Source organism: Ascochyta rabiei, chromosome 9, assembly GCF_004011695.2.
Source record: "Ascochyta rabiei chromosome 9, complete sequence".
In the NCBI taxonomy this organism is placed as follows: Eukaryota; Fungi; Ascomycota; class Dothideomycetes; order Pleosporales; family Didymellaceae; genus Ascochyta; species Ascochyta rabiei.
In genome coordinates this window covers 803160-816135 of record NC_082413.1, presented here as the reverse complement: position 1 = coordinate 816135, position 12976 = coordinate 803160, and the positions used below count along the sequence as shown (strand labels likewise).

The 12976-nt window shown below is 51.2% G+C and overlaps 6 protein-coding genes across 6 annotated transcripts; 4 read left to right on the top strand and 2 right to left on the bottom strand.

Annotated features, from left to right (window-relative positions):
* Positions 1–341: 341 nt before the first annotated feature.
* On the bottom strand, positions 342–962 carry EKO05_0005828 (uncharacterized protein; the record flags this gene model as incomplete). Its single annotated transcript, XM_059636679.1, has 3 exons — positions 342–727; positions 776–897; positions 949–962. 3 exons carry the CDS (start codon positions 960–962, stop codon positions 342–344), a joined length of 522 nt encoding a protein of 173 aa, XP_059492662.1.
* A 516-nt stretch (positions 963–1478) lies between these two features.
* On the top strand, positions 1479–2138 carry EKO05_0005827 (uncharacterized protein; the record flags this gene model as incomplete). Its single annotated transcript, XM_038945844.1, has 1 exon — positions 1479–2138. One exon carries the CDS (start codon positions 1479–1481, stop codon positions 2136–2138), a length of 660 nt encoding a protein of 219 aa, XP_038798841.1.
* Positions 2139–2462: 324 nt separating this feature from the next.
* EKO05_0005826 (uncharacterized protein) lies at positions 2463–3200 on the top strand (the record flags this gene model as incomplete). The annotated part of the gene is made up of 1 exon (XM_038945843.2): positions 2463–3200. The coding sequence occupies one exon, from the start codon at positions 2463–2465 to the stop codon at positions 3198–3200; it is 738 nt and encodes a 245-aa protein (XP_038798840.2).
* A 604-nt stretch (positions 3201–3804) lies between these two features.
* EKO05_0005825 (uncharacterized protein) lies at positions 3805–5864 on the top strand (the record flags this gene model as incomplete). The annotated part of the gene is made up of 7 exons (XM_038939666.1): positions 3805–4041; positions 4094–4471; positions 4527–4744; positions 4791–4832; positions 4883–5379; positions 5429–5611; positions 5668–5864. The coding sequence occupies 7 exons, from the start codon at positions 3805–3807 to the stop codon at positions 5862–5864; spliced, it is 1752 nt and encodes a 583-aa protein (XP_038798839.1).
* Positions 5865–6585: 721 nt separating this feature from the next.
* Positions 6586–8240, top strand: EKO05_0005824 (uncharacterized protein; the record flags this gene model as incomplete). The annotated part of the gene is made up of 2 exons (XM_038939839.1): positions 6586–6916; positions 6964–8240. 2 exons carry the CDS (start codon positions 6586–6588, stop codon positions 8238–8240), a joined length of 1608 nt encoding a protein of 535 aa, XP_038798838.1.
* Positions 8241–9313: 1073 nt separating this feature from the next.
* EKO05_0005823 (uncharacterized protein) lies at positions 9314–12931 on the bottom strand (the record flags this gene model as incomplete). Its single annotated transcript, XM_038945842.1, has 1 exon — positions 9314–12931. One exon carries the CDS (start codon positions 12929–12931, stop codon positions 9314–9316), a length of 3618 nt encoding a protein of 1205 aa, XP_038798837.1.
* Positions 12932–12976: the final 45 nt, after the last annotated feature.

The window sequence follows — 12976 nt, the reverse complement described above, 5'->3', positions numbered from 1 at the left end:
CTCGGATGAACAGCCGATATCTCCATGATTTGGAGTCAGTGGGCAGGTCTTATCGCGTAGTTGGAGCTGAGCGGGGGTGTACGATAAGATAGACACTTGGCGGCCGGCACCAATCCATGAGCAAAGCTCTTCGGAGATCTTACGTGTCTGTATATCTCGTCAACTGCCGGTTGTCACTGTGGAGAAAGTGCTCAATAGATTCTGGATTTCTTTGATCTAGTTATGGCGCAGCCCAACAGTCGCGTGTTAAAGTCGCGTGTTCGTGGATCGAACATATATCATCCGTCGCTCTCCGAATCGTCTGCCAAAAGCGCGATTTCCTACTGTCGTTCTTATCCTCTCTACTGCGTCTTCTTGGAGTTGCCCCTTGTAAAACCCATGCCGTACTCGTACACGAGCGAACCACCGAGGTACGCGGAATACATAGTCAGAGGCAGAGCAAGCGCAGAGCTGACGAAGACGTTTGTGCTGCTGGGTGCAAAGCCGACCTGCTGGCTGCGAGTCCACCAGTTGTAGATGGTAGCAAAGAGCGCAATATCGTTGATCAACGCATGTACCGCGCCAACCTTTGCCTTCTTCGACTGGAATCCGTCACGCTGTATTACTGGGGAGAGCTGAATGACACCGGTCACTATAGCTGGAAGGGTGGTCAGGATCGTAAGAATGGTACTGTAGTAGGACAGGACAGGGAAGGCTTGAGGCTGAATAGCCTTGTCGAGCGAGTTGACTGCATGGAATCAGTTACCGTCCTACGCAAGATTGGTAAACTACTCACACACTGAATTCACCAAGCCTGAAGTGGCCGGAAGCTTGGACGCGTAGTAGATCGCATCTAAGCCGCCAGTGATGGCCGTGAATGTGATGGGAAAGTGGACGAGGGCAGGGTGAGAGGGATGGCTGTCGCCGGTCAGCAGTGTTTGGCACGTCTCGAGATGAAGGTGTAGCTACCCTTTCTGCGACATTGTTGACTCTGATGCTGTTCTTGGACGGAACCGTCAGACCTAGATGTAAGGAGATGAATGAGGCCGCACGATGGAATTCTGTTGCTAAGTACACCGACCGCAGCTTCGATTTGCGGAGAGCCGACCTGTGCAACCGATCGGCCCATGATTATCTCTGCATTACCGCTTACTGTCGTCATCGACTGGTGATCCTGCAAACAAACACTCGTCCGAGGGACTGGAAAGGAGGCCGTGCACAGCACTCAAGAACATGGTTTCCTGCTGTACTCTGTATAGAGCCTAGGGTTGGAAGGTCAAACACTACAGGCCCTCCACATAGTAGAGAAGGCGAGAGAAGCTCAGCAACATACTTCGACGGCGGCAGGGGATTGTGGTCGTGATTCCGGCTTGTTTGATTCCAGCAGTTCCAGCAGAAGCTGACACCATCGCAATGTCGTGGCTGTGATTCGCTCCTCAAAATCCAACGCGTCCCGGACGCGCCTCACCACCAGCCATGGTGTCGCGCGGTCCGGGCCCATGGACTACATAAAGGCGACAACATCGGTACCGGTCGACTGGCAAAAGGATCCATACTGGCGCAATCGTCACCTTTCGCCTGCACAAATCCAGGTCTACGATGTGCGACTCGATGAGAGCCGTTACGGCTCCGGCTCAATGCTGGAGATGAACGAAGTCTTTTCTTCCGCGTTGCTGCCAGATCTGGAAGACAAAGACAGATCAGCGAGCAGCATACCATCGGCTGAAGTGACCAGGGCTGAGCTTGGTCACCTCCAAAAGCTAGCGGACGAGTTTGGGTGGATGAATTGTTTGAGGAGCAACAAGATGCAGACGCCAACTTCTGACCCACTGGACCTACGGAAATGTCGTTGGATACACATATCCAGCAATTACTCGGATTATCTTTCGGGATGCTTAATTGCCTTATCCGACTGGAGCAAAGAACCTCAGAAGATTGCTGCAGCGCTTCATCAGTTAGAGCATTGTGTCAATCAGCAAGAACGATTCTCAAAGCACGGAAGATATTTTGCTCCGTTCTTCCAGCGTCTGACTGGCAGCTACGATGAAGATAGTAGTGACAACGGAGGGCCAATGCTACTGAGTGTTCCATTCCTGGATTGGACTGTTGAGGGTGAAACGCCTCCCCTCAGATTTCAAGTTGATCCACGAGAAGGCTAACAGTCGTCGAGAAGCTCAGCACACACTTTGCGCTCAATCTTACAGCACTTCTACCGATTAGGGGACACAACAGATCGAGAATCCCAGCAAGTTTTTACCAAACACAAGCCATGGCTGACTGACCGCAATCTGGATCTGAAGGTCCGACGATGGTAGGGCCATCACTCAACCAGCTTGAATGTTGAAGAACTATGGGTACTGGTTGTGGATGCGCGCCACGTTGTTACGTTCTCCAGCAATCAGAGCTGGAAGTCACGCTGGCCACCTCTTCAGCTCTCAGCGAGAATCGAGGAAGTCTCTTTTCGAGGCATTCGCAACGCCTGCATGAACACTGCCAGCGAACCTAATTACACAGCCTATACACATGTTATCACCGCTTTAAGCAGAGCTCTTGGAATGTTACATCAGAGCTTCTGGTCCGACATGAGCCTCTGTCTCTCAGACAGGTATGCCAGCTACCTTGGCCATCTACAGTATCGCTTGCACCGGTCCCCTAACACAAAGCTTGTTATGGACCTACTGCAAGTGCAGGAAGAGCTGAACATCGTCATCTCAATCACGGAGCAGCAAATAGAACTCGTCAGCAGCTTGCAGAATATTCTAAAGCCCGAGAGAAAAAAGGATCAGTCGCGCGCGTCGACACGACCATACCCCCACGCGTCAGTGACAACTATACCTCCTGCAGATGTGTCCGCCTATCGTCAACTGTCTTTCTCAACCCACCTATCTGACCCATCAGCCCAATTGTTAGACAATCTGCAACGCGAGTACGCCGACCTTGTCGCTCTACGAGACAACAGCAATACCCTTATCGATCGCACGATACAACTCGTCAACATGAGACTGGAAGATCACGGTAAAGCCATCTTAGTTTTCACTATCGTAACAATTATCCTCCTACCCTTGTCTTTCATCTCATCCTTCTTTGGTATGAACTTCTCCGACATCAGAGATATGGAAAGCACGCAGAGACTTTTTTGGCTTATTGCCGGCTGCTTCAAGGTTAGCACTGTGGGGCTTAGCCTTTTCTTTGCTTTCTATGGAGGCGCAACTACGGAATGATTCGTGACGCGGAACGAAATTCGGACCCGGCGGCTGAAGAAAGAGCGCGTGGCACGCAGAACGACAGTCCCAAACAGCCATAATGGAGTGCTAAGTTTTGAGGTCCTCGATGGTCGCGACCATCGAGGACTGGAGGCTTTTGAGTCCACGCACGCTACGTGTTATTCCCATAAATATTCCCTACACTAACAAAGAGTGGGGCTCCATACCTAGATCAAAAGCCACATGCGACCTACGTAACTTTCATCACTACAAACAAGGCTTTCCTTATGGGTTCTTTTTTGGGAGTCGAAAACGTCGGTTGCTTCTTTCATTAAAGCATCTGCAATCACTCTTTCGCCATAACGTCATGCGGTGGGATCGGTCGGATGGAAACCCGGATGTGGCTTGGGTTGAAAGATAGACATATCTTCTAGGCCAATTCAGGCAGGAGCAAACCCCCTGTACATATGCAAACCAAGCTTTCGACCCGAGCCTGCGAATAATAGTCGTGATAGTGACCCCAATAAGCGTAGGCGACAAGCCTTTTAAAGATTGCTTAAATACGCCAAAAAGCTTGTCGCCCGCTCTTGACTCTCCACCACAGACGCCCTCACTCATCACTATGCTCGCTAAGTCAGCAACCTCCTTGGCGCTTGCATCGCTTGTGCTGCAGGCCACCGCTGTATCCAAGAAGCAATGGAGTAAGCGAAGCGACCATTTGTACTTGCCAAAAAAGACCAGCGACTACAAGACTGCCACGGCTCCGAACAATGTCACTATCCGATACAAGAACCCAGGTATTTGCGAGACCACTCCAGGCGTAGATAGTTACTCTGGATATGTGGACCTTACACCAGATGTGTGTATCTTTACTCTTTTGCTGAGCCTATTTCCAGTCTAATATTGCCTAGATTCACGTCTTCTACTGGTTCTTCGAATCTCGCAATAACCCAGCCAAAGATCCGTTCACCCTCTGGCTCAATGGCGGCCCCGGATCAGACTCTTTAATTGGACTCTTCGAAGAGAACGGACCTTGCATGCTCAATGACAACTTGACGACCGTGTACAATCCATACAGCTGGAACAACGTTTCCAACATGCTGTACATATCCCAACCTGTCGGCACAGGTTTCAGCTACCAAAAGCAAGGAGTCGGTAGCTTCAATCCGTTATCTGAAGACTTCCATTATAACTCAAGCGACTGGCCGGCGACCGGAAGGTGGCCCCTCTCCGAACCGCTCAACGCCGGTAAGATTGACACCACCGATCTTGCTGCTGCCGCTACTTGGGTGAGTATCAGTCAAACGGTACAATCTAACCATTAACTGATCTGTTAAATGCTAGCATGTACTTCAAGCGCTGCTGAACACTATCCCCAAATTTGACACAAAGATTGGAACCCCGCAGGAGTTTAATCTTTTCACCGAATCGTATGGTGGACATTACGGGCCAGCTTTCTTCAATTATTTCTACGACCAAAACTTGAAGATTGAGAATGGGAGCATGCCTGGTTACCCACTCAACTTCAACTCACTCGGCATAATTAACGGTATCATTGACGAGTTGCGTAACCTCCCCTTGCGAGAAAATTCTCGCTGACTTCGATAGATCCGTCCAAGCCGAATACTACCCCGAGTTCGCTGTTAACAAGTAAGCCATACAACTCGCACAATTTCATGCAGTTCACTGATCGCTGCCAGTACCTACGGCATCAAAGCCTACAACGACACTGTCTACTCGTACGCGAAATTTGCGAACAATATGTACAACGGATGTCTCAACCAGATTGCTCTATGTCGGGCTGCTGCTGAAGGGAACAGCTCCTACTATCATGCAGATGCCCCGATCACTGAGGTCGAGTTGACTCCCGGAGTGGTGCAGATCTGCAACGAAGCGGCGGACATGTGTCGCGACAACGTCGAGTCGCCGTATTACTATTACAGCGGACGTGGCGTTTACGACATCAGGCACCCTTACTCGGATCCAACTCCGCCCCCGAACTATCCGAGATATCTCAATCTGCCTGAAGTGCAGGAGGCTCTCGGTGTCACGCTCAACTATTCCGGTAACAACGGCATATACTACGCTTTCCAGAACACTGGAGACTTCATCTTCCCAAACTTCAGGCTCGATCTGGAACACCTGCTAGACCAGGACGTGCGCGTCAGTTTGGCATATGGAGATGCCGACTACATTTGTGGGACCCCTATCCAACATGAGACCCGGAACTCGCTAATCTCTCATAGGTAACTGGTTCGGTGGCGAGGCTATCAGTCTTGCAGTCGAATACACTCACAGCAAAGAGTTCCACAGCGCCGGCTACGAGCCCATGACCGTAGACGGTACTGAGTACGGCGAGGTGCGCCAGTATGGCAACTTCAGCTTTGCACGAGTGTATGAATCCGGTCACGAGGTTCCCTATTATCAACGTGAGTTACTTTTCCGCCCCCTCGATCAAGCCATATGCTAACGATAAACTTTCCAGCTGAGGCCGCATTGGCTTACTTCAACCGCACTCTGTTCCATTACGACATTGCAACGGGTGAGAAGAAGGTCACCGCCAACCTCACCTCATCTGGACAGGCGAATGCAACTCACACAAACTCTTTCGTCCCGCTCACAAGCTCCTATGTCCAGGCTTTCCCATCACCGATCTACCCTACAGCTACTTCAGCCTACTAGTTTGTGCCACCCATCTGCACCTAGATGCGATGAGACTTATTTGGAGAAATACACCTCGCATACATTCCAAAAAGGTTGTATGGTCGTTGGAAACAGACATTTAGGCTGCCAATCTGTAAGCCAGATGGCCTATAGGGTCGAGAGTCACGTTAAAAGAAATGACCATGAATTCATATACACCAAAAACAACTTTCCTCACGTTCCTGCGTCTCGCCACATTTCATTTGAGGGTTCTGTAGACCTGATGACCCTCTTTTGCTTACGATCGTTGCTAACGTCTGCAGAAGCATCTCCGAGAATGCTGTAGTGTAACAGTTCACGAAGATAGAAAGGATGGGCCAACAAGTGCATGGCGTCATACTGGTTATACAAATGTTCCTGAACAAAAAAAAAACCGCGATGCAAGACATATTATAGGCTGAGATTAGCGAACAGTTAAAAAGCCTGAAGTCGAAAGTAAGCGTCTTGTAACAAGTGGCGTCGCTTCTTGTTCAGAAATCGTCACTTGTTTCTGCGCTTCTTGTGGTGAATTGCGGTTCTTTGTGTAGAAGAGGCGTTGTACTTTTACCTTTACTGTTCATATGCAACTACGGCTGATGGCATGCTTCAATGGAGAGATTGAGTGATGGAACTTGTCCTTTTAAGGACTAGTTAGCCTGCGATAACCGGACCTCGGGATTGAAGCTGGCCCCCATACGCAATACACTCACTTGACACAATCATGTCGAAGCTATCTCAACCTTGCTTAAAAGACCTCCAATTCCGTGGTGTTGTTGAAGGTCTCACATACATCGACGATAAGTCGAAACCGCTTTGTCACTTCTTCGGCGGTGTTCCGTTCGGACTTCCGCCAGTAGGACCGTTCCGCTTCCAGAAACCAAGATCACTCCCAACATGTTACCGCTACGGGACGAAATCGAATCCGGGAAGGTTTACTAGCAGTTGTGGGCTGTGTCCACAGATCACTCGGCAAGGACTCGATGATCAGTTGTGGGAAGAAGACTGCTTGCAGAGTAACATCTGGATTCCGATTGGAGATCCGCCCAAAGGAGGTCTGTTACTATGTTCACATGTGGCAACAGCAACTAACTATGATTAGGATGGCCAGTGTTATTTTACATACACGGTGGCTTTCTTCAATTCGGCAACCCAAATGACATGGACATGCGCGCCTTCCTCAGTGACTCGCCCACTCGATGTATCGTAGTCGCACCTGCCTATCGATTGAATCTATTCGGCTTCCTGTCATCACCTGAGTTGCATCAGGCTTGTTCTGATTTTGAGGTCAACCTGGGCTTCTGGGACCAGCGTCTTGCGCTACAGTGGACCTTGGAGAACATCAGTTACTTTGGCGGTAATTCTTCCAACATCACCATATCAGGATATTCAGCCGGCGCTCACTCTGTGTTCCATCAGCTGGCTTATGATCTTGGTGTTCCGGAGAAGAAAGCTATTGTGAAGAGAGCGTTGATGCTTTCAAACGGACCAGGATTGCAGCCAAAGAGTTTGCAAGAATCGCAGGTGCAGTTCAATGAGTTCCTCGAGGTCCTAAACATCCCGAAAGAGTTGCGACCATCCGAAAAGCTCGCCAAACTGCGCGCACTGTCTGCAAAAGCGCTCATTGTAGCGAGCAATAAGATGAAGATCCACCAATTCCGCGCTGTTACAGACGGTGTTTTTGTCCGACACAATCTTATCAAGGAGTTTGATAACGGCAAGTTTGCGCACCGTTTGAAGCAGCGCAATGTGAAGATCATGATGGGAGAGTGCTCGCAGGAACACTTCCTTTACGGAACTTGGAAACCACCACAGGCAGGGTTCGACAATCTGTTCCGCCGCCTGGAGGCAGACTACCCCAAGGCAGCTGTGGAGGCACTCATGAAGCACTGTTTTGCTGATCACAAACTACCGAAGAGGTACAAGAGCTGGGGCGATGCTTTCGGACACGTGTACGCTGATGTGCAAATCCACGCGCTTGAGCGAGGCATGGCAGACGCTCTAGTTCGACACGGCGCTGGTGACCTGCTACACCGATATCGCATAGAGTGGCGAGCAAATTGCGTTGATAAAAAGGTGCCAAAGAGGTATGGCCCAACTCATACGACGGATCTACCGATCTGGTTCTGGGGCAACGGCGACGACCTGACAGCAGAGGAGAAGAGAGTGGTCACTGATTCGTTCCAGAAGCCATTGGCTCAATTCTTGAACGGTGAGAAGGTACAGTGGGGCACAAAAGATAACATGCAGATTCGTACGCTCAAGGAAGATGGAAACGTTGCCATTGAGGATGACGAGAGGCTTCAGGGGGGTCTGAATCTTTGGAGTGCGTTGAGCAAAGTCGGTGCTCCTCGCCAGCCGCGGGAGTCGAAGTTGTGAGCGTAGGAGAGACTATCTTCGCCCCCAACGAACCTCGAACTTTGTCCGAAGTAGCGAGAAGCCCAGGAGATAATCCAGCAAATACTTTCAAGCGGACATTTGGACCACATTGACTGAACATTCTAAGCTGCTCTCAGCTGCCTGTGATGCTCTTTGAAGTGAAGCTCTGCTGCATGGCCTTCCAACGCCCAACAGAACTAGCTCATTCATCTATGAGCATGTACATGCATACACGTTTGCCGCAGAATGCGAGATCCTCATCTCGATCTGGGTAACCTAGCTTGGTGCTTGGTTATACATGCGGTTTAGCAACTTTATGAACGTCAAATCTGCGAGGTAGTCGATTTAAGAACTAATTACCACTCCTGGAAAGCTTACTGAGCTCACTACCAGACCAATCTCGTCCACTGCTTTCACCTCATCGTAACTTCCCCTCTCAACAACCGAATCTACCCCTCTTTCCGTCTCACATGGTAATTCCACCTGCCCTTTCTTCTCCAAGCACCCCTTTCTTCGCTTACACAACACGTACACACAATGCTGTCACTCACTCCACAACATCTACCTACATGTATCGTCCATTCTCTCTCACTCCTAACCAATTAGAAGACGGCCTAATGGTGTAAGTACCCACAACCCCAGCTTCCCCAGGTCGCTCTAACGAGCATCCAGCTAGTGGTATGAGTAAGTGACATCCGCGTCCACGAATGCACACTCAGCTAACAGAGCTGCATTTCTTGCTTTGGGCGCCCGTCTCAAACGTGCAAGAGGCCCCGCGTTCGAATCGCGGTTGGGCCCGTCCTTTTTTTTTAAAGTTTTTGGCTGCGGCGAGGAATGGGAAGCAAGGGAGTGAAGGGGGGTGGGGGCATGGGGTGGCGGACCTGTTCTGTCACGTGATTTAGGTGTGGGCAATTTTTGTTGCGGAAAGGAAAGTATCATGACTCTGAGAAACAGGCTTCGTGTCAAAGAAATACTAGAAGTGGTTTGTCATAGGCAAAAGGTATCAAACGTTCAAAGAACCCAACGCCAATAATACCCAAAGGTCGTCAGTCATGTCATCACAAACTCTTCCCTTACAGCTCTTCACCACTGGCACCAACGATCCTCAGGGCTCCAGTCTTCTTGACTTTGAACCCTTTCTTCTCATCGGCTCGAATGTATTCGCCCAGCACCACTGTGCATAGCCTCCTCATCACCTCTTCCCTTGAGATCTTGCTCCCAATCCTACCAGGAGCAACATCACCCATCTCAATTCCACGACCACTCATCGCCTCATAGTCTTCGATGGAGCTCAGCGTGAGGAGATGCATGAACACTTCGCAAAGAGTAATGAGCTGAGGCGTCATCGTAAACGTATAGCCCCATGCTGAGACCTGGGCGCCGACGTAGTTCTTCTCTGTTGTAGCGGCGAAGCTGGCAAGTAGGGCAGCATTGGCGCGAGACAGAGTCGTAGGCGGGACTGCCAAGGAGCAGAAGAGATTAGGGTACTTCAGGTGCGCGGCGTGAAGCTTGTCAAGGGCCTTGTAGTGGGTTTTTGTCCAGGGCTCAATGCGTGGAAGGGGTGCGAATTTGGCAAGGATAGGGTGAGCGCGCGGTGGGGATGCGCTAGCACTGGCAGAAGATTCGCGTTTGAGTTGTGCTGCGGCGCGAACACCATCTGAGCGGCCAGCCGAGCTGGTGCTTACAAATGAGGATTCGTCGATTGCTTCATATCGTGATGCTACTTCCCGAGAGAGCGGAGTCGGCGTAGCCTCTGAGCCAGTGTCGGACTGAGGGTGTCTGGTCACAGAACTTGGAGTACGAGAGGAAGGTGCTGCATGCTGTACGAAATGTCGCCTAGCCTGAGGTGGGCTTGATGGCATGATACTCGAATCGCCCTGCAGTGTTCTGCTATACTCAGTGACCTCCTTGATCTCGTTCAACGATCGCTCTTGAGGTGTGTACGCATCAAGATACTCATCGGCTTCATCACGCAAAACGCGAATGCTGTTACTTGTCACGTCTACACCTTCCATCTCGGCGAAGATCTGACGTTGATCAGATGCTGTAGAAAGCATGCTGTCTCCGTCAATTCGCGAGTGAAATGGTGAGCTTTGAGCAAGAGGCAGTGTCGACTCATCATGCAGGCGACTGGGCGTGTTGGAAGAGATGTCTGAGCTGCGGAGCTCGCGGCGCAGAGGACTGCTTTTCTTGGGCGAGCTTGGAAATCCAGTGAACCGAGGTGGTGTATCGAGGAATGGGTTGGGTTGTGTAGAAGCGGATTGCTTTTCAGGTGACGGCTCTGGCTGCAAGCTCTCACCCTCGTTCAACAGAAGTGACAGGTCCAGCTTGTCAATCTTCGGCTGTCTCCGGTCAAGACGCTTTTTATCGAAGACCGCGGGCATGTTCGATTGGAAGAACATGCCAGTGTCATCACTGCCTTCGCTAGCCACACTATCCTCCTGCTCCTCAAACTCGTCTTCGATCGCTCTAGCCTTTCCCTTGTCAATAGCAGCAAACTCCGGCCCAGCAGCTTGTACGTGCAAAGGGCTTGGTCGTTGGGAAGTACTGTCGCCATCGTTACGCTTAATATGCCGCGCATTGCGACGCTGGAACCTGCTACGACCAGGTTTGCTGGACACGCTGTCGATGAAAAGATCTGGCTCTTGTAGTGATGCCTTTCCTTCGGTCGATGATGGGTCAGAAGAATTGGAAACTCGGCTTCCTTCTTCTCGCCATATGTCCGAATAATCTTCCTCGACTTCATCCTTGTCCGCTTCTAATACGCCATGAGCAGGACTCGATTCATTCCGCGTATTTGTCGTGGCCTCAGGTTGTTCGCCGTCCTCTTCCATCACGCTCGCTACAATGCTGTCAACCTGAAAGCTCATTTCACCTTCGTCTTCGCTTCTTATCGGGCTAGGCAGAGGGTTCACTTGCTCTTCCACAGCTAGGATAGGATACTGGACCTCACTCTCTGCAGCAGCAGGTTCTGCCGGCACGCTGTTCTGCTCATCTTCAGGTGTGAGAAGACGTGTTCTCCACTTTCGCTGCGTCCTAATGGGTCGTTCTCTCGGTGCTGCTTCTGTACGTGACGCGTCAGACTTCGGAAGAGATGGTGATGGCTCAGCCCGATTTTGGGCAAGCTGTACACCGAGACGAAGCCCTTCTTGTAGCTGCCTTCGAGAACCTTCGCTGAAGCCTCGGAACAAATCATCGAGTGACCCACGTCGATCCGCTGCCAACTCCTGGGAAGATTCCGGGGTAAAGCGATTGGGGTCCAAAACGCCTTGAAGAGCGACACCTGCCGTCAAGGCTCGCCCCATCTTCGGTGTTTCGATCTTAGCAGGAGCCGCTCGAGCCGGCTCGAGGCTAGGTGGTGCTGAAGGAACTTCATTGTCGACTGCTGGTGTTACATGGCGGGGTTGCGCTATCGCTGGTGAGGATTTGACCGGCTTTGATGCGGGAAGCATGCGTGCAGGGCCTGGCGATGACTTAGACGCTACACCTTGTTCACGACTCAGCTGTCTGACTGCAGCAGGATTCGTGTATCCGCGATTCATGATCGCTGCAATGCTCGGCACTGGAGCGACCTGGTTTTCATCTGCTTTGGGAGGGCTGGACTTGGTAGGCAATGAGTCTACAGAGATTATGCTGAAGCCTTCGCTGTCAATAATAGTAGAATCGTCCGGCATTCTCGTTATGCCTTCATCGAACGCGAAGTTTTCTGCCTCTACCTCGTCATCGTCGTCTTCGTGCTCAAATGGCTCCGTGTAATCGATGTCTGCCCCGTGCTCTGCTGGGTCTTGTGTAGGGGTGTGTGAACGTGTTTGCTCGTGTCTGGCCTCGTCCTCATCTCCGGTAGCTGGCGTGAGGACGTCGCTGACTTCATCTGACTCCTCATCTGAGGAAATTTCGATAGCGAGTGGATTGGTAGCATGGGGCGTGCCTTTGCGTGCGTGTAATCGTTTCGAAAGCTCGGTCTCTTCTGGTGTGGCGATGTTGGTGGCTACTGTCTGTGGCTGTTCGGTTGGTAGAGGCGTTGCATCGATCTGATTGTCATCTTGGGTTTCCGGTATATCAACGACCAGCGTCTCTTCATCCTCAGTCGCAGGCTGCACCACCTTTCTGGGGCGGCCTCGTTTCCTCTTTGGCGCTACATCCGTATCGATGTCTGCCGCACTCGATCCTGTTGGACCCACACTCGCGTCTCGAGACTTCGATCTCGCTGTTCTCCTGACCGGTGTTCCCTTTCGCTTAGGCTTTGCTGGCGTCCCTCCAGCTGCATCTGACTTCCTGGGTCGTCCTCGACCGCGCTTCATCGGTGACGGCGCATCGTGATATTTCAATGGGATCGTCGTAGTTTTCGTGCGTGTAACCTTCTTTACTGTTGGCGACATGGTGTTCTCACCGTCACTCTCAGGCTCGGCCTGTACTGTGACTTTGATGCGCCACGGACTTGCGCCGCCCATTCTCGGTGTGTTCAAAACCATGGATTTGGCCGGTGAAGACAAATCAAAGCCTGGAACGATTGCTGTTCGGCTCTGCTTGCTCGGCGAGCTTGTTCGCGATGGCGCACGTGGTGTGCGCTGTGGCTTGCGAGTTGATGTTATTGTGTTTTCGTGTGTTGACATGGCGAGAGGGTCTGGCGACGAAGGGTAGTCGTGGGTAGCATTCTCGCTGAATCGCTCAGCTCTCCTAGGGGGCGCCATAACGCTACAAGATACCGCACTTCCTTGTCTGATGTGTGTTGGTCG